The 25838-nt window shown below is 36.3% G+C and overlaps 1 protein-coding gene across 3 annotated transcripts in view; it reads right to left on the minus strand.

Moving 5' to 3' along the window:
- The window catches only part of FAM184B (family with sequence similarity 184 member B), a 45299-nt gene that overhangs the window by 18489 nt on the left and 972 nt on the right, over positions 1-25838 (minus strand). The window contains exons 2-7 of one of the 3 annotated variants that reach the window (XM_086890190.1): positions 25501-25632; positions 25036-25233; positions 23828-23860; positions 23138-23193; positions 19400-19904; positions 4932-5666 (exon numbers count right to left, since the gene is read on the minus strand). In XM_086890190.1, the coding sequence (XP_086746316.1) occupies positions 4932-5666; positions 19400-19534 (870 nt within the window). In that variant the 5' untranslated portion in view covers positions 19535-19904; positions 23138-23193; positions 23828-23860; positions 25036-25233; positions 25501-25632. The remainder of the gene's footprint in view (positions 1-4931; positions 5667-19399; positions 19905-23137; positions 23194-23827; positions 23861-25035; positions 25234-25500; positions 25633-25838) is intronic. The other 2 variants (XM_086890188.1, XM_086890189.1) reach the window with 2 other exon arrangements.

The following is a 25838-nucleotide window of genomic DNA, read 5'->3' on the forward strand; positions in this document are numbered from 1 at the left end:
GGATCTACAAAAAGATGAGCCTTCTTTCTGACTAAAGCTAAATATGGACATATATATATGGATGGATGGATGTATTTGTAAATAGTTGTAACTTCATCGGTAACACATACAGTCTGAATTAATTTACCAACACTTTGCGGAAATAGATCCTCTGCCTAAAAATGAAAAATTCTGATTAAATCAATTTATTGGAGTATTTCACAGCAGCAATCCATGAAAATTTAAATCAGAAATTGGAATAACACCCACAATACATTCTTCTTCAGGAAGGAACTTGTGTAAAACATTCCAACTGCCACATGCAAAGCATACAAGGATAAGTATTGCTTAGGAGGCCATTTATTATATCAATGATAAATTGACTTTCCTGTCTTTGAAGATTTTTACGGAAATACATCAGTCTGACCTTTCTTTTCTTTTTCTGATTTTTTTCTGTAGCGAGAAAATCCTGGCATTTTATGTTAATTCAAAGTGCCTACAGTGAACATAATTCAAATGACGTTGCTGTGACCAATATGATTAAAACCAGATGAATTAAAGCATCCATAAATAGAAGAACATTCTTACCTTCTGCTTTTTTTTTTTTTTTTTTTTTTTTCTTTCCCCTCTCTCCAGATTCCATGAAGTTTTAGACTGGCCTGATTTCCTTTGTATCATTCATTACGTGATTTACCATTCATTTTAACAGCTATTCCTTCAGACTAATCTTTTCCTTATAGGACTGATTTTTAAAGTTCTCACTTTTTTTCATACCCTCCTTGTAAACAGCTACAGTTTCCATAGTCTATGAAACACACTAGATACATTGTACAAAAAAACCCTAGTGTAGAACTCAGGAGTCACAGTAGTCTATTTTGTAGTGAAAATGCTGTTTAAGGTGGTAATACCCTGCTGAAAAATATTGGCTTCATTTTAGTTAAAAATGTAGAACAGTACTGATTCAGGATGCAGCCTCTCCTGCAGTCTAGGAAAGATTTGGGGTTTTTTGCTGTTCTGATTAGAGCTTGGACATGTAACTCTCTTCCAACCACACAGGCTACCTCAAGGACAACCTTAGTGCTGTGAAAAAGTACAGTTTACTATTTGCTGATGCTGATGCCAAGTCTAATTTTCCTGAATGGTAGCTTAACAATAGTTTAAGAGAACTAAAAAGTTTAAAAAATATTCAGGACCAAACAGTTGCTTAATAGGATATTTTGTACAGAGGGTACTCTCAGGGTACACACATTCCTCATTTAACTGATTTTATTCCTGCTATCATTTCTGCACAGCTTTTCAGAATAACTATTTTCTATAATTAAAAATAAAAAAAAAATCAGAATTCCATCTTGACCTCAGCAGAGAAAGCCCACCTTAGACATTGTTCTCTTTAAGGTTTTGGTTACAGGAGCAGTTGAACACTATGCCCCAGTCTAGCCCAAGGATGTCTGTAGCTCCTTTGCTGTCTGCAGAAACTCATGCACTTCAGGTAATGAACATAAGTCAGTGTTCCATTGAATGAGCTCAGAGATCTGGTAATCTTACAGGATTGGTTCCTTTACAATAGAGCCATCAATATTAAAAAAACCTACATTGATTTCAGTACTTTTGGTATGCCATATCTTTGAATATTTGAGAGCAAATCACCTGTTAAAGCTCTTGCACATCTTCAAAGTTTCTCTTTTTCTGACTTTCTTTGGTACAAGTCATTTGCTGCAGCTGGGTTATTTGATGTTTCAGTTCATCTACTTTATTAACAGCTTTGCTTTGGGAATTCAATATCGTTTCCCTATCTTCTGTGGTACCAAAATTTACATTTCAAGTAGCATAAATAACTTGCAGAATTTCCAATACCAGTGACTACTAGCATGGGAAATACTTTAGAATGACATTAATGAGCATCTTACCTGCTTTATACAGGATTTCTTTTTCGTGATGTGAATTTCTCTCTTTGACTACACTTATATCTTCTTCCTCTTTTTTTCACTATACATTTTGATCCCAGAATTTCTTGCTGTGTTCGCTTAAGCTACACTTCCAAATCCTAAAATATGCATGACATTACTTTCATGTTTATTACATATGTAATTTTGTTGTAATAAGAAATAAATGGTCATTTTCTCTCTTGGTGTTCCATGATATAAATCACCTTCAGAGATGGTTTAAATTATTTTTTTTTGTCCTTTTCTTCCCTTAAACTGTCTCTACTGCCAGAATATTTGTGATGTGGAGCCCTCCCCTCACATATAGTTAGCATCATTGTAAAGGGAATATCCATCAGTAGTTACCATCTAAACTTGAAATAGGTTATACTTCTAAAAATTTCATGACAACTTACTGCAAAAGTTAATGAATATTAATTAGGGTTTTTTTCAGTTGCTGAAATACAACAGTTTGTAACATAATCCATTATACAGATGCCTAAACTCAGAAAAAATTGGGTCCTACAGACTTTGGTGGGAGTTTTCTTTTCATAATTAACGTAAAAAAATTGAACCATATTTAATGTTTTTTCTGGAGGTTCTAGTTGCAGTTTCAGATGTCTAGCATAATACTGCAATACTCAGAAAAAATTGCCATTTTTTTCCTATATGAACGTCAAGTAAAACCTCAGGGTTAAACTACCTTGTATTTAACATTCTCTGTAGCTCAAAACTTCAAGGTAAGCTTGCTAGTTTTACTTCTGGCATATATGCCAGTATTCTTCCAAAACTAGATTGAAAGGATCAGGCTTAATTATTTGTCAACCTTTGCATTTTCCCTTCTACAGTAGTAATAATAATAATAATAATAATAATAATAATAATAATAATAATAATAATAATAATAATAATAATAATAAATATGTACTAATGTAATGCCTTTCATCTAAAGGTCTCAAATCTTTTGGCATATGCTAAGGAGAAAACAGGAAAATTCATCTCGTTGAAGCAACAGTCTTTTCACCTTTCAAGCCTTATAATAGCTTTTCCTGCTAGTATTTACTAATTCTCAAAGGTATTTCTGATTGAAAAGATGTTTCTATTTCCCTGTCTGACATTGTCCATAGAAGTCTGAAAAAAATTTATTTAATAATGGCATAAGAAATAGCCAGTTTAGAAAGGAGAAACTTTTATTTCTTTTTGTGCGAACTGTAAAGAAACAGCAAACCACATCATGTTTAACTCTGTCCCTCCTTCCAGATTTATCCTAGTCTGAGGGTATCTCTTCAAAGATTCAAGGCAATATGCTCCAGTGGTATGTAAATCAGCCTCATTCCACAGACTTAGAGGATTTGAAATGGATGAGTTGAGTATATGCCCTTCAGAAAATATTTCAGTTTTATGCAGCTGATATAGAATTTAGAGAACAAGTTGCCACCAGCCTCTTACTTCCACTTCCCATCATATTTTACATTATTTATTCCTATATTACTGCATTTCTTACACAATAAATCGGAAGAACAAACCATGTGCATAAATTTTCATTTAAAGTACCCACAAAAAAATCAAAATCTTCCTTTATTCCTCTCTAATGCTTCCAACTACTACAGAGCCAGGATACTTTTTAGTATTGAAATAGATATTATAGAACGACTCAGTTTTAGAAAAGGGCTTATCTGCATCTCTGCCATTCATTGCATCCTCTCCACGTTTCTGAAAAAGATAGAAGTTGTTCTGGTACAGATCTTCACATTGAGACAATGAAATCTGAATAATGTTGGGGAAGGCGTATTCAATTCATCCTCTGGTCTTGTAAAACAAAGAGGTAGTTACTGTATTGAAGGTTGAAATCCCTCTAAGAACACCCTCAAAGAAGTAGCTCAGAACTCTGCATCATCAGCAAAACAATAGTGGCAAGCAAGATGTGAGGGCAGATGGTGAAAACAGTTAAGAGCTGACTTGGAAGTACACAGCTGACTGCATTGACCCTGCTCCCTGTAGAATTCTGGGGCTCTCTTCTTCTAACAGAAGAAAATCTTCTTTCCCATTAGGAAACAATTTTTGTTATTCTGTAATAGTCCAAGACTAGACCTTCAAGGTGTTTTCTTATCTAATATTCAAGATTGCTGTCATAAGGCTGGGGGCATGTCTGGTAGGGAGGTTCATGTGATGTAAAGGATCAAAAGTATCAGAAGGAAGTTGAACTGTTGAGCACAGAGCATGTCTGGGTGCTTCAATTCCAGCACTGCATCAGTATCTCTCCTGCACTCTTACCTTATTTACCAAAAGCTGATGTTTGGCAGATTTTCCATGACATGCCAACTTCTGAAACTGCATCTGACACATGATACAACCAGGAAGGATCTGCAGAGCTGTGCTGCAGATCTGCAGAGCTGTATGAGATATGCAGCAGTGAGGGTGGGGAAGCAAAGTGCAAGCTGAGAACCAACAGCAGAAGTCTCATGGCTCAGCACATAAAACTTCACAAGTGTAAAGGACACTTCATTAAATGGCACTTGGTACAAGCCACTGCTGCAAGAGTCATATAAAGAACTTGATTCCTAAACTGGCAGCTCAGGTCTCTTATCTAACCCTCTTCATACCCATGCACTGAGCTATTGGCAACCACACATTAAAGGAAGAATGTACTCTGTAAACACTCATTGGTAGCAGTATTGCCTGCTTGCTGTTCTCGTCACATTTCTGGGCAGGAAAGGTAAAATTCTTTTCAACTGACAGATATTTTGATTTTTACTTTTTTACAAATTTTACTTCACTCCTCTGTCAAGCAATATGAAGTCTAGTGTTCAAAGTGTTTTCCTAATGAGTTACTAATCATCTTAACTCTTTCTTTGAAGCTGTCAGCGTTATATCACTCCTATTTAAATTCTAAGCCTCCAAAACTGCTTTACTACTTAAAAAGCATTTGAATCAACATGATATTTAAAAGACCCTCCTCTCACAAATTTTAAAGAACTGATAATTTTCACTTTCTCACGCAGAGCTAGGGATTACAGTCTCATACTCTACCTGTATTTGCTCCTTCAGCTTCTGGGAATGCTTCTTCCTCTCATTTATCTTCTGACTTTTCTCCTCTAGGTCTGCTTCCAGCTTCTTTACCTGCTGCAGCAATAAACCTTTTTCAGGCTCTGAGCTCTTATTTTGCTCTGTTTCTCTTTGTGGACAGTTTGTTTCTATCACAGATTGCTGCATGGCTTTTTTCAAAGTCTCTTTTCCCGTCTCACAAGGGGCTTGCAGTTTTCTTGTTTTCTGAGTATACTCTTCAGTTGTTTTCTGGTTCTTGCTCTTCAGGTTTTCCATTTCCTTTATTACAGTGTGTCTTTCCACACTACATTTTTCATCTAAATTTACTTCTTTATCTAGATTTTTTAGCAGTCCATCAAACTCCTGATTTAAATGTAGAAGTTTGTTTTCAAAGTCTGCATTGGTATCTACTATGTCTGTAGAAAGGCCTACCTGTGCTTGTTTCACTTCTGTTCTTGACTCCTTCTCTTCTGCTTGCTTTTTACACAATACTAACTCTGCTAAGGCTTCTTCCTTCAATCTCTTGTGTTGTGCTACAGCAATTTCAAGGGCCTGAATATGCTTTCTCAGTAATTGTTCTTCTTCAACTTTGCTTTTACACTGAAGAATTGTTTCTCTTGTCTCAGCAAGAATATTCTGAATTTCTTTCTCATGAGCCTCTCTCAGAGCCTGTATACTGTCCTCATGTTCATCATTCTTAGTGTTCAAGGCATATATCACCTATCAAACAAGAAAAATAGAAAAGTATCTCGTGAACAGTAGCCATTAATCCAGTTACTGTATTTATCAAAGTGTTAAACACTAAAAGAGAATTACTGCTATAGATTAATTTTTTTTTTCTGGTGGTGGCTCTTTGTGTTGTTTGGGTTTGTTTTTTCCCACCAGGAACAGAAGGGACAATTATAAACTGCAAAACCTTATAAAAAAGGAAGACAATACTGTGATAAACAATAATTTTTTTCACTTTTTATCAGGAATTTCTTTTATTCTAGGTAAGCTGTCATTTCTAATATGAAGAAGGATGCTGGGTCCCTTCTCTAGCTAAGTGACTCTTTATTTGAAGCCCAGTACATCTGACCTTCAGTGCAGCAGGACTACTAAAGGCCACATTGTCTTTAGCATGACAAAGCGCTGAGGACCCGTAGGGGCAAATCTGAACAGTGAAATCTGAGGTCCTGGCATCCAGTTGATGTGGACCAAAATCACTTCCTGATGTAAATGAAAGTATGAAAAGCAGATTAAATTCTGCACTCCTGGCTCCAGTCAAAACGCTATGGAAGATGCACTCCTGGAATCACATTCCTGAGAAGTCAGTTTGGTCAGCATTTCTTACCAAACTGCAAGCATCTTTTGACTTTGTTCTGAGAAATGTTCAGGCACTGTGTTTCAGGGTTTTTCCCCAAAACTTCAGTAATAGCCATAAATCTCAAAACAGCCTTTAGCAGATTCAAGAAATTCCCTGATAACAACAAGTAATTTTTTCAAAAAAAATTATTTAAACCCTTTAATGCTTTATTTTCTTTTACAAGATGCAGAACAAGAATTCTTATGACTGTAATACCTTATTACCCTAAGCAGGCTTCATCTGTTACCATAACATACACCAAATATCTCTCAGAGAAACTGTTGCACAAGCACCTTACTGTTGCTTCAAAAAGAAAAAGTTATTAGAAGCCCACAGTAACCTGAAATGAAGATAAATGCTCAAGTCAAACTTACAGCTATGTATAATTTCATAACAGAATAATTTCCTTGAAAAGACACATGCTTGTCTTTTCATACCTCCACTAGGACATATGGGGGCTAATCCAGTTTCTACTGGACATAGTTATCTAACTCAAGGAGAACAACATATCATGTATGAAGGTTTTCCACTTGCATGGCTGGTTAGGGTTTTTTAGGGATAAATTATTACTCTAAAAAACTAGGTTTGGAATTTATACACAACTTCTGACAGTTATTTTCAGACTGGCCTGAACCAATAGAAGTTAAAAATGTTCTTAGACAATGTTTGATAAAATCATAGCCTTAATTAAGTAGATAAATAAATAAATACAGAAACAATGCCACAACTATTTCTTTAATTGTGCTAGGGTTGTGGCTCTATAATCTGCAAATTTTTATCAGGGCAAGTGTCAGTTGAGAGTCCAGTAAATGTCTTGACTAGAATAAGTGTCACAAGCCTGCCATGTATTATATAAGTCCAGAAGATATCTTCAGAATTACTGAATTTGCTTATCTATGTCCAACCACTTTTTGTGCTATTTGTATATAAGTAACATATTGAATTTCAGTCAACCATAAATGAAAGCAAATACACAAATACATCTTGTGTATAGTCAACTTCTTCCCTGGCAGTAATGAATTAGGTACAGAAGACTTAAAGTCACAAATGCAAAACACAGTCTGAATATATTTACAATAAACATTTGAGAAAATAGTATTCTATACTCAGCATATTTCAGAAGAATATCAGACAAGAAGTCATTGTCTAAATTTAGATAGGTATATTTTGGGGCCTTAGATTACAAGCCATTAATTCTTCTCTGTTATCTTTAACCATTTTCCTTTGATATGGAAAGAGCTACAGTGTACTGAGCAGATTTCTTCATCTCACTAACTAAAATCATTATATGAACAGTTCTTATCTATTCAAGTGCCAGACATAAAAATTCCAAGAAGATTTTTCTACATTTTCCACACTGAATGACCAGTTAGGTGACTCTTCAGTTAACTAGGTCAGATGCTGATGATCATATTTCTGCATTTCATTCCACCAGTAAAACAGAAGTGAACATCCAGCGACTCATCCAGTGATTCAGACTTTCACTCAATGATGAATTTATCTAGTAAATCACCATGGCCTGTCTCATGCTATGTTGTGTTCAGGATTCCTCTAAAATCAGACTTTATCATAGAGGTTTCCCAAATTCCACTAAGCATTAGACTACCACCAGTACCTTAGGTGAGTTATTTAAAACAATGGAAGAACCTGGCCTCCCTGTCCCATCTATTAATCCTACACTTCTGTTCAATACTGGCTAGAACCACAATGAAGCATTTTGATTTGCATGCCCTTAAATTTAATCTTCAAGCCTGAGTGCTGAAATTGACTCCTCCATATCTTAACCTTCTTAAAAGATTTAATTTTGAGACGGCTGCTGCTTTCTACTTTATGAAATTTAAGCCCTTCACATGTGCCTTTCACTCCCTACTGAATATAGCTTCTATATTCCTATTCCAGATACCTCATTTTGAAGACTGGAGTTATATGAGATGAATCCTGTGCTTTATGTGATGAAAGGAAAAATATTGAATAATTATTTCAGACCTATACATTGTGAGTGTACATTAATGTGGTATAAATCGCTTAACAGCTGTGTTGATAAACAGCTTTTAAAAAGCAGCTCTAAAACTGATCATTTGACGGTACAGACAGAGTAGATTTCAAACGAAAAGAGCACATTTTTGCTCTTGGAGTCACTACCATAATACCAATGGCTTCTGCCTCCTTACAGGTCTCCAAAACCAAATGGATTGGGAAACACTATACTGAATTTATAGCACCTAAGTGTAGTATGTCAGGTTGATAAAAACATTATTACACACATACACTTGAATATTAAGAGTGCAGTGAATGTGAATACATCTTCTTTGTCCTATTTAATCCTACAAATGCTGTAAATCTAAATAGCACTTCCTTTCTTTTTTTCCTTATGGTGATATAAATCAAACAAACAAACAAACAAACAAAACATTCAACTGCACCTTAACAGTGAAGACAGAGTTAAAGCATTTAAACCAAAAATTACTCTCTTCCTACAGTAGCATTAAATACTGTTCTTAGAGGAATCATAATGAAAAAATGGTTCTAGCAGGTTACTTTTCTAGCTGAATAAGAAGTAAGACAATTTGGTATGGAAGGTGAGGAATAAGGATGAAAGATGAATCAAAGAAAAGCAAAAGATCATAAATATTCTTCCCTCAGGCCCAAGCTAGCAGACACAAAATCTTCCTGACAAAAAATGGCTTAAAAGCAAAAAAAAAAAGAAAGAAACAAAATAATGAGAAAAGGCCCTGGATGAAGCTGCCAAACCAGGGTACTCCCAGCAGCACTCTACACAAAGCGGGGAAGGAGATAAACTTCTATTACTAAAGAAGTTTGCTAGAGGCTCACTGATGCCAAGTGACTCCATACATCATCTCTTTTTCACTATTAATAACATCTTGTCTTCACTGGCAGATGAATTTGTTTCTTTGAACTCATCTTGCTGAGCAGAGCAGAGCAGAGTGAGGTACTGATAAACACACCAGCCTTAAATGGTCTCTTAAAAAGCAAAGGACAGAGAAATTATCAAAAATTACTTCAGTTATTTAAACAAATGGCTCCTCTATCCCTTAGTCTCCTTTGTCATCAACTCTACAGGCCTTCTAGAAAATTAACCCACCTCCCACAATTTATCAATTAATACTCTAATAAGTCTCTCATGTTCTAACACTGAAGAATAATGTCTTTTAATTAAGGTACAGGCCTAGGCTATGATTACCTACAATGCTGATCCAGTTTTACACTTATACTGATTTCATACATAGGTGATAAATGAATCTGCTCTAAGGTATGACCCAGAGCCTAAAGAGCTAAGTCTCAGCTCTCTCCTTGCATTCTCTATGGTTCCCTGAAAGCACAGGAATAATTTCATGCATTCAAATATTTGCAGCAACTGTTCCTAATGTAAACACATATGTAGTGTTGTGTAGTATAAGAGAAGCTTTAAAAAAAAGTCACTTCAAACATCCCAAAATGTTCCAGAAGAGGTGCGAGGCTTGTATTCTACACCAGAATAAATCCTAATTACAATAATAAAAATTAATTTTGCTCCAGAAAGTTCTCTTTCATTTCAGGATGAATCTATATCCTTTCATCCATTATAATAAAGCCCTTTAGACCCTGGAAGAGTGCAGTGGTGCAGCACAGAGGTATCCAATAGCTCTGTACGAAATCCACCTGTGTTTAGATGATCTGATGTCTCTTAGACAGAAGCTCATGGTGCAATGTCTCACCCTCCTGAATGATGAGGCAGTCTTGCCTCATCTAGAGATTCACAGTAGAAGAGGGCAAGTTGGTCTTACATTCTTCAAATTTGAATATATCACTCGTTTTTCCTACACGTACCATGTATTACAGTCAGTCAAAAAAAATACAGTGAAATACTAAAATGTATCAATAAAGCATGAGCATAAAATGTCTACAGGTTTCTAATATATTTTGGTACATTTTTTGACTCTTTCAGCCCCTCTCTTTGTTCCCCCTTCTTTTGGTTTAAACTTAATAGAAGAAAATAACACAGGTACATTTATTTGATCCCATTTTTTACCTTTTCTTTTTCCTGCTTTGTGTAATACTGAACACAGAAAATGGTAGCTTACTGGTTTATGTATTGCACCCAGTCTCTGAAGTGTGATTGAATGTAAAATGAGCTCTGGCCTAAATTTTACTAAAGAGACATCCAGTTGTCCCTCATTTGAATTTTACAGTTTCTAATAAACTACAAAAATAATTGCCAGGCAGTTTAAGAATTAGGAAGGTAAAGTTATGTTGCAAGAATATTTCCACAAGCAGAGCAGGTGCTAAAGAAAGCACCAGTAATTTCAGCAAAGAAAAAATATGCTGTAGAACCACAAAAGTTAATTGAGAGTCCAGGAAGTGTCTTGACTGCACTGTCACAAGTCTAATCTGTGTTGTTTAAACCCCCAAAATGTCTCCAGAATTACTGAATTTGCTTGTCTATGTCTTGTAACCACTTTTTGTGCTATCTGTGTATGAATAACGTATTGGGCACCAATACTACATCCCAACAATTTCAGCAAAGTAAAAATATATTGTGGAATCACGGAAGTTAATTCTAGAAAGAGACTCCTCTGCTGGGAGAATACCAGGCAGTTTATTACTGAAATTTCTTCTGGAACTGTTCAGTAAAATCTACTCAACTTTAATCCCTTCCCTTTACACTGGTCACAAATCCATCTGCTATGACTGGTTGTAAGCAATGCCTTTCCAGCATGGCAAGAACTAGGTCTTCCTAAACAGTTAAGGAAACATTAAAGACTTCTCCAGATCTGACATGGAAATTCTGAGAGAAACTGGTTGTTCTGAAACACACCTACCACATAAGGAAGTCCGAGGAGGAATGCAAGGAAATGTTTAGAGAAACCCTACACATTTAATTCTCAGGAAGATGTTTCCTGCATACAAGATGGCATTCACCTCACCCAACATCGTCCATTGCATCACCACACATCTAATCCAGCTTAGTCAAAGGAGAAAGGCAGGTGACTCCAAAGGACCGTATTTCCCTTCCCAATACAGGTGTCTAAATCAGGTGATACAAGTGAAATTAATTGCCTCATGGCTTTATATCATTTCTGCATTTCTGCATATCCCAATATCAGCTTCTCCCTTCTATAGAGCTGAGAGTCCCATGCAAAGGGAAAAAAAGTTTCCATTCTCAGAAGCTGAAACTGATAAATTGCCTGTTCTCTAGGGTTTCTTTCCATCTTGCACTGAGTTATATTGACTCCATTTCTATATACCCACTTCATGCTGTTTTACCAACAGTTTACCGACCAAGAGATGTTGGGTGTTTATTTACTGAATGCAGTTTATTTTGTCTTCCATCTATATTCCTTATTTCCTTCCATTTTGTTTAGATGTTTATGACTCACTTCGAACTAGTATAATCTATTAATTTGAATATGTTGTTTCTTTGTACTTCCAGATCATTACTTATTATGTGAAACAATGCAAGAGCTAGCCCAGATCTTTGTAGTATATGCTTCCCTACATTATAACTTTGTAAATATTTTTTCAGTTCCTGGCTCATGTTTTATCTTATATGCCAAAATTTTCTACATAAATTTGAAATAATTTTTCAAAACTTTTAAAAATTTTTCAAGTAGAAAACACACTATTTTTTTTAGACTCTGTGTCCAATTAAGAGCTAGAATAAATAAAATCAGTCAGCATGACATTTACATGAAATTCATTGCTACTGCTTTGTTATCCCTGGGGTGATTCAAATTCATCTTGAGTGCATTTATCAGGTTAAGCTCTATTCAAGTGTTGTCAGAGGATCACATTATTTTTCAGTAAAAGCTAAATTAGGTAAAAATATCTGTCTATTAAAAACCACAGAACTAGATGAAAACACTTGAAAAGATTATGCTTAGACACTGAAAAATCAATGTCAATTAACACACATACATATGTAGGCAAGCAGAAAGGCCAATTGGTTTGATTTCAGAGTTCTTTCTCCTCACATTTTGAAATCTTTCTCTCAGTGAAATGCTTAACTCCTTAAGATCTCAAATACACCCATGAATCTTAGGCTATTATAGTCTTGGACAAGTTCAACTTTATCTTAAGGAGCTCTGTCAGATGTATAATGTGCAAGAAGTAGAGGATGTGACAGACAGATAGATATATGTCCTCTGTCCATTGTTGTCACTGTAGACCAGGTGAATTTTTAGTACACAAGTGATGTCACCAATTCTGTATCAGTAGAAGGAAAAGAAAAAAGACCTTATTGTGTGAAATTCACTGATAATTTAGTTCTGGTTATAGTTACATATCAAGCTCTTCTAGGATATAAACCTATCTAAAATTCACAGAAGTTTGATCTCAATTATTTTCCAAAAATATGTGCTAATACATTTCATCAACCAGATTTAAATACAGTGGTGATAGAATTATTTTGCTGAAATAATACTCTATTTTGTGAAATGTTTCATTACATCTCAGACTTCTAAAGAACTTTAAAGTCTAAATTGCAGACACATGTTCAGTACTTTCAAAAGGTTTGTTTGGTTGGGTTTTTTTTGTTCCTAGATAGTTACTTGAAATTTTATGCTTCCAAAATGCCTTCTGATTTGCAGATTACAATAAAGAAACTTTGTCCAATTTTACAATAAACACAGTACCCAAAGAGACCTGTCAAGTAAGCTCTCACTTGATTACCACCTTTCCAAATATTTACAGTAGAATTTGGAAGTCCTGCAAATGTAAGTTGTAGAACTGTTGATTTACTTATAGCTCAAGGTGGAAGAGATTTTTCCCAAACAAATATATAGTTTTGTAGAGACAATTATTATAATTTATTTAAAACACAATATTCCAAGTATTGCCCTTTATGTAAATCTGTGATAAGCATAGATAAAATGAGTCCTGTTTCTTCCTAATCCAAACTAAAGCATTATACAGATTGGATCAAATTCTTACTCTCCTACAGTTTGCATTCTCAGGGAGGATTTTTTAAAATTTAAAAGATTTCTTTATGCATTCTAGATACTTTTCTAATTAAGAATAGAAACCATCAGAACCCTCAGGTATTTATGAATTTATAATACCAGTTTCTTCTACTACAGGCACCAAAATTTAAGTTCTTGCTGCTGTAAGCAAATTCAACTAAAAGATCACAAGGATTCAAGAAGTGATTGTAAAATGTATTGAATAAAAATCCAGTTAGGGCAAGGAAGTATTAAGACACTCTGCCAATCTCCAGAAAATCTCACAGATTAATGGACACTTTCTGGGATTGCATCAATGATCACAAAACCAAGGAAGTTTAACCATCATTTATTATCAGAAAAGTGGAAGCACTGCAAAGAGTGTAGTGGCGACACACTGAGTTGCTTTGCAATGTCCTATAATTCAACAGAAAATTCATTATTTTTATGAAATACTGAGGCATATCAGTATCTTAGTAAAAACATTTCAACATTGTAAAACATGTAAAAGTACTAGCTATAGTTCCTAACAACCTTGTTATCAAATTCTAGTAGATCTCTCTGGCTGAATGAAAAAAAAAAAAAAGTAAAATAATCAACTGCAGGCTTATATTTACATTTAAAGGTAGTGTTTCTATAACCCTCTATGAAGGTTATGTAGTTACAATCAGTGGGTGCATAATCACAGCCAGATGCTGTAGCTTCCAAAGATAATTAAAACAGAAGACTTCTCTGGTAGTAACCCGTTCTAAGTTAAAACTGTGTTTAAGTGCCTAAAGTCAGACAAAGTTCTGAACAACCACATTAAAAACATATAATCTTCCTTCAGAAGAGTTTCACCCAGGTCGTTAAATTAAGAAAAAAAGAAAAAAAATCCCTATTTGAAAGCAGACAGTCAATTTGTAGTTTATGAAATAAAGGCAGTATTTCCTCAGTGATAAAGTTGTGTGTGTTCTGTTGTCTCCAAGCTTTGCAAGACAAATGAATATACATTAAGTAAAATGCCAAGTTTGAAGCAGCACAGTGAAGTTTGAGTTATTGTGCCCCACTGGGGGTTGGATAACTTAACTCAGACTTGGTACTGCACTAAGTATGTTCACAGACTTCCTGCCAGCTTTAAGCACATGCCAAAAAGCCCCTGAAAACTCACATGCCTATCTGTTCCTACTTAAAAACACAGGTTAAGTAGTTTTCAGAACCAGACTAAAGACAGTCTGGTTGTATACAGGCAGGAAAAATAGTGAGACACTTAATGTGTTTAAGATATGACTGTAGAGGTGGCAACAGAGGGAGGTCTACCTCAGTGTTACAGCCATTTTACCAAAAAATAGAAAATCTTTTAACCAATGAGGATGTGACTTCTGGGGGTGGGGGGAAGAACATGATAATTTATAGAAAAAAAATATTTTATATACAATATTCAGTGCTGGAGTGTTCAAAAGCCTAAAATACATAGCTCAAAATATTTACATGAGACTGTCTTCAACTGACTTGGCACTGACTTCTAATTTGGGTATAATTTTCACAATTGTGAAACATACTGGTTAAAGGAAATATTAGGAGAGAGGTATTATTATAGATTCACTAAAAAAGGTACTTCTAAATATTAACATTAAAAAAAAGAAAGAACATGAAAAAGCTATAAGCTTGCAATATTCCTTTGTGCAATTAATGGACCATTCGAGATTTTATTCCCTAATGCCTATAATTTGCATATTAATAATATGCAAAACATGTATATAAACATTAATTAGGATTTGTTGATAAAGAGACTTCAATTTATTATGTACTCTACATTATAAAGTAGTCTTGACTTGTCACTTTCTAAGACAGAAATTTTCTGCAAACTGATAAAATTTGTGCCAAATTTGTATGGTAAGGTAGTAATTCAATATATAGGTGTCATTCTTACCCCTTGAATTAATTTGAATGATAATTTCTAGCTATCCAAATAAAATACTAGCTTTTCTTCTAATAGAAATATGGCTTTAATACTGCTTTTGACTAGCTGATCAATAGAATTTTATGACACTGCACATGCATTTAATAATCCAGGAGTTATTTTTTTAGAGAGGAACCCTCTGTAAGGAAAAAAACAGTAATGACAAGTTAAGAAATCTTAATCTGCACATTCTTGTCAGTTCATAGGCAAAAATAATGCTAGCTTTGAAATCCTGATAGCAAATTATACAAAAAAATCATGAAAACAAATACATCAGAAAGTACTTGGGAATGTGGATGGCTGATTTTGTTGGTCTTGTTAGCACATAATCTAAGTGGTTTTATAAACAGATTCTATTTGCCTACATGGAAATATTTTTTTTATATTCCTTGCCCAGAGGAAAAAATACTGTTACTCCAAAAGCATGATCCTAGTTTTTATTCTATTATATTTTGCTTCCTTTTTGTAGAATATTGACTATGCCTCTAGAGAGCTGAGATCAAAAAACCTCAAGCACACAGGAGAATTCTGGTAGCATAATAACTAACCGCACAACAGCTGAACCACTGTAAGAATTGGTTACCAAGTACTGTTAACACATCACAGCAAACAAGGTCAATAAACTTAAACTACATGAAAAAGGCAACATTTTTCAACAGGAACATGAGTAGACCACAGAAGTGCTCTGTTAGATTTACCCAGCTGTCAGGTGCTTTCAGAATAAACCATTAAAATCTGATCATATTTCACATCTAAAACCAATAAATGGCTGATAGCTCTATGGCAAATAAAGTAGGAAAGGCTAAAAGAACTAATATATAGCCCTGCTACAAGACACTGAAGTGGTGTAACCAGTCTATGCCCTCACACATGTGACAGGTCATTTGCTAATTCTTCAGTAAATTTCTACCCACAAGAGTGAAGGAAACAGAACTAAATATGAGCATATATTTTTGTGCAGAAGTCAGCCATCCCTCCCTTAAACAATGAAGGATAGAGGGTTTTGCTTTTCTGGCTGATTTTCCACTGAAGCTTATTAAATAATGGTTGTACTTTCTACCTTGCTGACTGAACTGAGGCGCTAAATCTCCTAGTGACTGCTGGTGATAGGCAGTCAGAACATGTAACGTGTAACATTGTGAACTGCTCCACACAGAGTCATTAAGGAACATCTGCCTATGCTGCTGCTTCTGGAAGAGGAACACACTTGCTTCCCTTTGACATTTCTTTCCCCTAAAGGGAAAAAAGGGTTTGCAAGTGCATTTTACCAGCAATTAACTTTTCCCTGCCTCAGCACTCTTCTCCTCTGTTACAATTTACAGTATCCAAAATACATACACAAAATTCTTGTCAGACTACTTGACCAGTAATACAGCAATTTAACATGTGCTTCTTAAAACAAGGCTCCCAGATCTGCAATATGGTCAGATGAACCCCGAGGGAAAAAAAGTATTCAAGAATAACTGTCTTTTCTCATTAAAAAATACCCCTCCCTTGGTGTCCAGGAATTTGTTTCTAAGAAGGAAACAGAACTAGTTTGTGGCTTAGGTAGCTCTCTGATCACCAGATACTGTCACCTTCCTAGATATTCATATTAGGCTTGGTTTCAGAACTGCAATCCAGAACAGCAGGTTTGGTTTGAGCCCCACTGGCAGAGGTTTGAAAAGAAGCCTGAATAGCATGGATAACTGCAGCGTATCTAGTTCCTGTCAGCCCTGGCCAAACTGCCTCTGTTAATGAAAGCTGATCCACTTTCCTCAACACTCTTCTTCAAGAGTTCATTTGAATATCTCATCCTATTTCAAGTAAAAAGATCTATGCTGAGAAACCGTAAGCACATGAAAATCCCATAATAGCCAGCAGATGTTACAAATCCGTAGCTTGTGGCAGCAGGGAGTGACATCCCAAGTATCTTCTAAAAGTCACCATGCATCTTACACTCCACATTATTGCTGAACAGATACAAAAATACAAAGAAATGGGAAGCATGAAACAGCATGCCAAGGGTCCAATGTCTGATGGAGAAGTTTGAATGTCATTCTGGTATTACCAATAACTACTACAAAGTCATGCATTCAGCTACAATCAAATAGAATTCAAATACATCCATTTCAAGAGAAATACAAAAAGCTACAAAAAAATAGTAGTCTGTGGCCCAAAGCAAACAAGACATTGCTAAAGGTTTGTATTTTTTGCAGTTACTGCCAAAAATGTGCAGAACAGAAAAAATGTATGACCGAAGGAATGGAAACTTCCTATATTCTACCTCTTCACAAACAGAAATAGCAGGACAGTAGAATGGGAGGAGCTCTCAGAGTCTCTGTCCAAATTACCTTTTGGGATTCCCTGGATCCCTGTATTCCCCTAAACAGCACCTTAAGGCATGATCAGCACTAAATGCAAGGATAGAAACTCATCACCTCCCCCAGTTCACTTCCTGTTGATATCTTTACACACTTTGCCTTTGAGAGTAGGAGGAGGCCGCGAGTGACTATGTAATAAAGAGAATGGAAATCATGACCTATATCTAATAACTTATTTACATATTTTGTATTCATCTCACCTGGCACAACACTGAGTGGATGAATAATGATATCATTATCTCCTCATCAATGAAAATCTAAAGTCACTGAGACAGAAGTTGCAGCTGTGCAACAACACAGTAGTATTACATACTGGGTTAGAAACAAAAAGAAAAGTACTATGGGCCATTTAAATTTAGGAGGGATTTCATTATAATCATTCTGACTGTAATATAACCCAGAAAACAGTGTTTTAAAAGGGAGCTCTTGAAATTCCTAGGGCAAAAATTATAACAAATTTCCCGTATAGCCATTTTTCAGCTGATCTGGTATCAGATTTTGCTTCTTATGTGCTTGCTGTTGATACTGCATTAGTCTACACAGAATTCAGAAGGGAAAGCATGTGATTTAAATTCCAGTTGTGCCATGAATTTTCTGTAAGTGTAGTGTTATTGCAGAGAAAATTGCTCTTTAAAAGCCCTGTTCCAAAACAGAATCATTTGCTTTTCAGAAGCAGTTTTTTGAGCTTCAGGTATAAATAATCTTTATTTCAGATAACTGAAAAGCATCTAGAGGGAAAATTCTATCAAAACTAAAGAAGTCCCCCCACATGTACCTTAACAGCAGAAATTAGCAAAAGACATCTGAAAAAATGACTGCAATAAAATTATGCAATGTATGGGCAAAAAGTAAGGATCTTATTGTGCACAAACACTATAAAACAAACATACAAAGAACCTGTAAAGTAAGTATTGGTATAATACAGGAATAATATAGGAAGTATATGAAATTAGAGGTAGCTCTTGTTTATGTATTGATGCACAGGATGTACATTATCATGTACAGTTATCATGAGATGAGAATGATAGCACTGTAACTAGTAAGCCCTTCTAACCTGAACATTTAAATGACTTCTTATTTTTTGACCTGTAATTTTACTCAATATATTTTCATTGCTAATAAGTATCTATCAATTGCATCAAGGTTACAGAGCATGTAAAAGCTGTATTAGTAAACAAGGGTAGTAAACAGGTTTTTCTCACTGACAAAGACGCAGCATAAGAACAGGTTAATAGGTAACTGCCATTTCCTACATATTTTCTCTTATTTCTTAACGTCGTGTGGAAAATATTGAGTGGTTCAGTATTGACTAAAAGTTTTAAGTACAATACGTAATTTAGTCCTGTCTCTTCTCCACCTCCTCTTATAAACGTCATTTAAAGTAGCTCTGCTTATGCACATCAGGAACAATTAGCTGCGAGTCAGAGTACTATTGTACTGTAATGCCACGCGTTGGCTGCAGTTTTGCAACAATATTACTTGAGAACCTCTAAAACGCAAATTACTTGCAGTCTTCCTTAATTCCAGAAGAGAAGCTGATGCTGTCAATCCCTCTCAACAGCTCCCAGACGAACGCCACGTCTTCGCGGAGCTGAAGCTCTTCTCATTATGGTCGCACGGTAATTAGAGCGGTTCAGTGCGAGGCGGCCACAAAGGCAACCCCTAAGGATGGGCTGCAGCCGCCGCGGGGGAACTGCGTGGATGGAAGTTTGTGCACACAAACGATGTTCTCGGCAACAGCCTAAAAGGAGAGGGCCCGTTTCTCTTCCCTCCTCTCAGACAGGGGCATCAGAGGAGACAATTCCCTGACACCCCCGGCCAGGGCAGCCTCACCTCCCTGGAAGGACTGCAACAGCGAGACTTACCTTAGTGAGCTGGGCAATCTTCTTGCACATTTTCATGTGCATCTCCCGACTGCATTCCTCTGCCGAGCTGCTGCGAGCGGCTTTAGATCCATTGCAAGTCCCGGGCTGATGAATGTTGTTTATGCCAGAGGCCATTAGGCTTGAATTTTAATCACGTCTGTCTGCGTACGCTCCGGGTAGCGCGATCCCGGCCCCGCTGCTCGCCCCCCCGGCTGCGCGCACTCACAGCCCCCGGCGCTGGAGGAACTTCAGCCCCGAACAGGGCACGCTCCAGCCGCCGCCGCTCCCCCTTCTCTGCAGATGTCCCAGTCCCTCAGCAAAACATCCAGACGAGCAAGCAGAGAACAGCATGTGCAAACATCCTGACTGGGATTTTTTTTCCCTCCCCTTCTCTTCAAATGGTTGAGCTTCCGCCAGGAGAAGACGCCAGCGGCTGGGTGCTACAAATTCCCCGCTGGGGACGCTGAGCCAGCCAGGAGTCAGTAGCACAGGAACCGCCGGGAATCTGCTGTAGGAGAGATTGCCTGAAGATTAAACCATGCTGCCTTCTAAGTGTCAAAGGGCTGCAGAGGTCATCTGACAAGAGAGTGTTGGCACCTTTCATAAGCTCTGTTATTTTGGCAATCCTCTTTAAATTTACCAAGATGGCCCCAGAAGTGATGAAGAAAACCTTTGCTGAGTTTTTGCTGCTGTGATGAAAGCAGAATGGGAGTCAATGGACCCACAAGCACAGCTAAGCCCAGGAGCTGTGTCCAGGATTCAATTTGCTTGCCTCACCCAAGGAGACTGTCTCTGTTCCCTTCGGTTACACTAAGTGCACTGGAAAGGTGCCTATAGAAAACGGTATCACACGTCTTTTTTATTTATATTTTTTTTTATGTTCACACTGTTTCAAAGAGATCAGGCTTGGACATGTAAAATAAATGAAGAACAGAAAAGGCAGAAAAATACACACATAAAAAAGGCAAGCTATTAAGATAATGGGATTTTTTTAAGAGAATGCTTCAGTAAAGTGTTACACAAGAAGAAAACTGTTGAGGAACACGTTTACACAAGTCTAGAAGAAAAGAAGCAAGAGAAGGCCAAGTAGGATGAAGTAAGAGAGGTAGAAAAGAGGAAAAGAGAGAAAGAACAGATAAGACAAGAGCTGCTCAACACCCCTTTGATGTGTCACTGCAGCCAGCACAAGAGACCTCACGGAACTTCTGAGTGCTCCACCTCAGGCCCCGCTGATTTGCAGCCAGCCAGCCAGAGAGGCCATGAGGCTGCTTCTTCCCTGCTGCCCCTACCTGGAAAGGCATGAAACTTTCCAGTCTGATATCCTGGCAGTTCTTGCCATCCTCCCACTTTGCTAGTGGTGGGTTTAAACAGAGAGCTTCCTGAGGAGTATCAGAATTGAGGAGGAGGATTATCTGGTGTCAGTTAATGGTAGGGCAGAAGGAAAACAAAAAAACCTTGGTGAGGGCAAAGAGAGACAAAGAAATGTTAAGAATAACACTCCTATATGGCAAATATCAGGGCAGAAGGATACCTACAAGGCAGTAGGGAGAAGGAATACTGCAAAGACAAGAAGACCTTGGGACAGGGAAACCAAACCCTTGCTTGTTGGGAGAAAAGGAGAGACTCTAAATCTCCAGAGGCAGAAAGAATCTTCACTCCAGGAATGACAGGAAATGAAGACTGAGAAATGCAATATATAAATAAAAATGATCACCATTGAGAGATACTAAGCAAGGAAATGATGTTTAGCTCAGAAAGAATTTTAATAAGAAAACATGAGACACAAACCTGTGCACAAAGGAATGACAAAGTACAGTTTCCTTATTCACTGGCACTAGTATCCAAGATGCTACTGGAACTATTTCTGTGACTAGGACATAGGGACATGCCACTGCTAATTGTCTGATATCTGCTGGGACATGTTAAACACAAGTTTAACTCAGTTAATATTTTATAATACATTCTCTATATGGTTATCAATTTGAGAAAAAAAGGCTAGGAATTTAATTATATGTAAGATTTTGATTAAATTGACAAGTTTATTAGGACAATCAAGACAAGAGAAGAGCAAGGACTGGAGCAAAGTCCAAACACATTGTTTCCTCAGAAAAAATAGAACAAACTAAGTGAAAACAGAAAATTGCAAAAGCTTTTACAAGTACTTACAAGAAGTTAGCTCTTTTATCACACAGGTGGACAGTAACATTTATGGCTGTTCTATTAAACACTGGGCCTGGAGGCAGGGGTGGATAGAGACTTGAGACTCCTGTATGAGCATGGCAGAGAAGAGAAGCGCATATCTTCAGATACATTGGAAAAGGAATAAACTACTGAGATATTTTCAAGCAGGCTGTTTATGAATTTTGAGACATTAGAGGGAAAGAACTTGAGGCTTTGGTACAAGATGATGTTTAAGTAGAATATAATTTGTCACTGGTGGTATGCTCAGTCCAAGCAAGACTTTTCAAGCAATACTTCAAACCCTGGAAAAGTTTAAATTAGATCTCATGCACCAGAAAATGTAACAAAGGAACATAAATTCACAGATGACTCAAATTCATTAGTTTCATTACTCAGAAGAACCCAACTTAGTTTCAGTAACAGAATTTCAGCAGATAATTCTAGAACATTTCAATGAGCATTTAGCGCTTTTTTTTTTTGCCTTTTTTTTTTTTTTGTAACTGATCTAGGAATCACCCATAAATTAGATGACAAAAAAATGATGTCACAAAGCATAATCTAAATGTGTACTATACAAATATAGGTTTTGTGAGAATCACATAGAACACAAGTAGATTACAGAATGTGTCTGAATTTGGGGCAGTAGATGGCAAAGACAGTTTAAAATATAACCAGAAAATGCAAACACTTCTTCTTGAATTATTATTGCTGCATTCGTTTTTGGTGAATTGTGAGACAAAGTCATCATGTCACTATAGTTTTTATAAGTCACTGATTAATTGTACACAGGTTTGTAGCTTTGCTGTTCCATTATATTAACTAATTTTCTTTCCATAAGCAAAACAAACATTCATGAGCAAAAGACTATAAGCCTTCCATTTTTGATACCTCCTGCTTGTTGAACACACAGACTATATAACTTCTGCAGTCTCCTGACTAGCTACTAGTTACCATTAAAGGAGCCACAACCTCAAATTCCAAGACATAAAAAATATATTCCTGTTGCAAATGTTTAATACATATGTAAATATTTAATACGTTAATACTTTTGTTTAACATATTGCAACAATATGAAAACATCTTTTCTAAAACACAATAACACAATACAGCCCAATTCTTTCACTCTTTGTCTGAACACTGTGCTCAGTGAGTTGTTTTTTTTTAATGAACAACAGCAAAGTTAAACTGATTCCCTGGATTATAATCACTATTTTGCAGTCAAACAAAATCTGCCTTTGACAATGGTAGAACAGCTAGTCATTAACAGTCATGTTATGTCAGAACCGATGGCATGGGGCCCTGGGCAACCTGAGCTTGTGTGCAGCGTCCCTGCCCATGGCACGCCATGGGGTGGCAGTAGGAATTCAATGATCTTCAAGGTCCCTGCCAGCCCAAATTTTCCTGTGGTTCTATGTTTCAAATGAAAAAGCTGTATTACTAAAACTGACTTCAAACTTCTCAAGTTAGAGTGCCAATACAGGAAGATACACCCCTAAGTGAGATTCTAATTAAATTCCTAAATCACTACCCTCATTTTTGATCTCCACTTACACTTACTTTTGTCCTAGAGTAGTTTTTCGGCTCCAGAACAGAGAATCCAGGAACCATTTTCTCTTTTTTGGACAAGGGAAGAAAAAAGATAAAGAGGGATAAAAAAGAAGAAAAATAAGAGAAATAGGGGTAAAAGTGATGCTGCTCACCTCATTCACTATTCCATTTCCAATAAAACTTGTTATGGTATTGTGTACAAGTAGAATGACAAATATGAAGTGTTGCCACTGATACATCTTGGGTAATTACCCATGTTATACATAATTACATATAAAAATATTATATATAACTACTTTATATTTTTAATTTCTTCCTACCTCATAAAACAGAGGATTCCAAAAACAGTAGAAGGGCTACTGATTTCCTCATTGACTGAAAACAGTAACTATTCAAAAATTTAGATACAATTTTATAGCTGACTTACATATATACAAGTTTTGAGGAATGTGGTGGATGTAAACTCAGATTCTATTGCATCATGATGGCTTGATTATAGATGAAACATTACTGTTTATGTTTTAAATAAGGATATTGGAAGCAATCAGGCACCAACCAGATATATTATCAGATATAAAAGCCTTTGAACACCTAATAGGACAGCATCAACTTACGTTTTTTGCTAATTCCATTTTTTAATCCAATTACCTACATCAAATATTACCATAAAGTAACTGGCATGCAGTAAGTTTGGCTTACCCTGTGGCACTGTATTTGCTCACGTAAGAGAACCTACAAAGGAAAGAAAAAGGTTCTAGAACAGTGAGTCAGAAGTAGATCATGGCAGATAAGGTCACTACTTCAAAGGACAAGGAAAAAAGCTGGAATTAATAGAGTGCATTATCCTCCAGGGCCTGGAGCACTATCCAAGGTTCAGAGTTTCATCATTCTTTTCTGGATAGAACTGCAAAATCCCACTGGCTACAACCTCTGGGCCTTCATTACATCCTTGCCTTCCTAGTCAGTCATTATATCCATCCCTCAGGAAGCAGCTGGTCCTCACTGAGCTTGGAGAGTTAGCTCAGCAAGGAACTGAAGGGGCAGGGAAGAGCTGGAATGGATTCCCAGGCTCACAGGCAAAGGCTCTGGCTTTAGGCTAGGCAGGGTAGGGCTCAATAAAGTTAATTAGTGCAGTCAAGGCCCTGAAAAGTAAGCTGTAAAAACTATGATAGCAACACATCTATCAGTTGAACAAGGCATCTGGTATCACAGGAACATGGCCAGCATTTGTTATCCTACTTCAACATGTTGTTTACCTACACATGAAGTATCAATTGTACTGAGAATTTTCTATTTCTACCTGTAAACACAAACCCTAGCAGAAATATTTAAAGCAGCCTGGAAGAAATAAATCTCATATCCTAGATTAAATCCATGGTAAGGGACTATAAGGTATTCTTCTGTAGACCTAAGATGCTGGTAGGCACAGCTAGGATACTAAACATGTGAATCAAAAACCATTCAGTTTGCATTATGATTTCACTGAAAATAAAAGTCCTGTGCTTTTAATGCCATAAGATTCACAAAGGTTAGTCTGCTTGTCTTCCTATTTGCATCTTTTTGTCTACAGACACGGATTCTATTGCAGAAAAAAAATCTATATTAAGGTAATTATCCAGTAAAAATACATTAAATAGAAAGATTGTTACACATTGTATTTCTCCACAAAATTTAACCTTCAAAAAAAAATGTTCAACTCATTGAGGATTTGCAGTTCATTATAGTGGTTTTGTAGAGTGACTATTTCTCCAGCATAAAATGAAAACTTTTAGAAATATGTTAACATGTAAGATTCTATATTACTATTGTATTTGTGCATATAGAATCAATTTCCTACTCTCTAGAAGCTGAAGGTGATTAGACCTGATCTGTATATTTTAAAAGTTAATAAAAAATATAAAACTCACCTTTAAAATTGAGGTATTTTTTTTTAAACATATACAAATGCTTGGCAGCATAATATGTCAGGGGAGAAAAAGCCCTCTGCCATGTATTAAAATTATTTTAGAATTTATTTTTATCTATAAAAGAAAATACTTTGTCTCCAGCTGCTGCCCTCCATTCTTCACATACAGCTCATATATATCCCATAATCCTTGACACCACTGTAAGGAGAAAATAATTCCAATTATTTGATTGATTAAAATCTGCTTCTTAAATACAACACTAGGAATATTTAGATTTAGAACAAGACTGACCCCTAGTGGGTTTTTTTTTTGGTTGGTTGTTTTTGTGGTATTTTGTTTTGTTTTGTTTTTTTTGGGGGGGTGGGGTGGGTGGGTTTTTTATTCTTGGATTAAAATGACCCTTCTTCAAAACAGGTCCTGCCTATTTGACTTACTGTCATTTGATAGTTTGTCACCTGTACTTACTAAATAGGTGTCATCTCTTGAGGTCCATCAGGCACTTTTTTTTCTTAAAGCCTAAACACCTATGGACGTCAAACACCTTAACTTCCTGCTGTCCACAGCTTGTCCTCACTTCTTTGAATGCCGTCGCTAACTCTGTAATTGATATATGCTGAGAATGTTTTCCCTCAGCTAATCACCCCTGGCCCTGTTTCTCGTTAACTGTATCATTAAATGCTCACCGTACGTTCCGTAACAGTAACGCAGCTCTGGGGTTTGAGCTTAGTTATCTTTCCTGTTTTTAATGAGATACTGAGATAATGGGGTTTATTACTATTCTCAAGTTAAAGGATTTCTGGGAA

Source organism: Cyanistes caeruleus, chromosome 5, assembly GCF_971803275.1.
Source record: "Cyanistes caeruleus chromosome 5, bCyaCae1.hap1.1, whole genome shotgun sequence".
Classification (NCBI taxonomy): Eukaryota; Metazoa; Chordata; class Aves; order Passeriformes; family Paridae; genus Cyanistes; species Cyanistes caeruleus.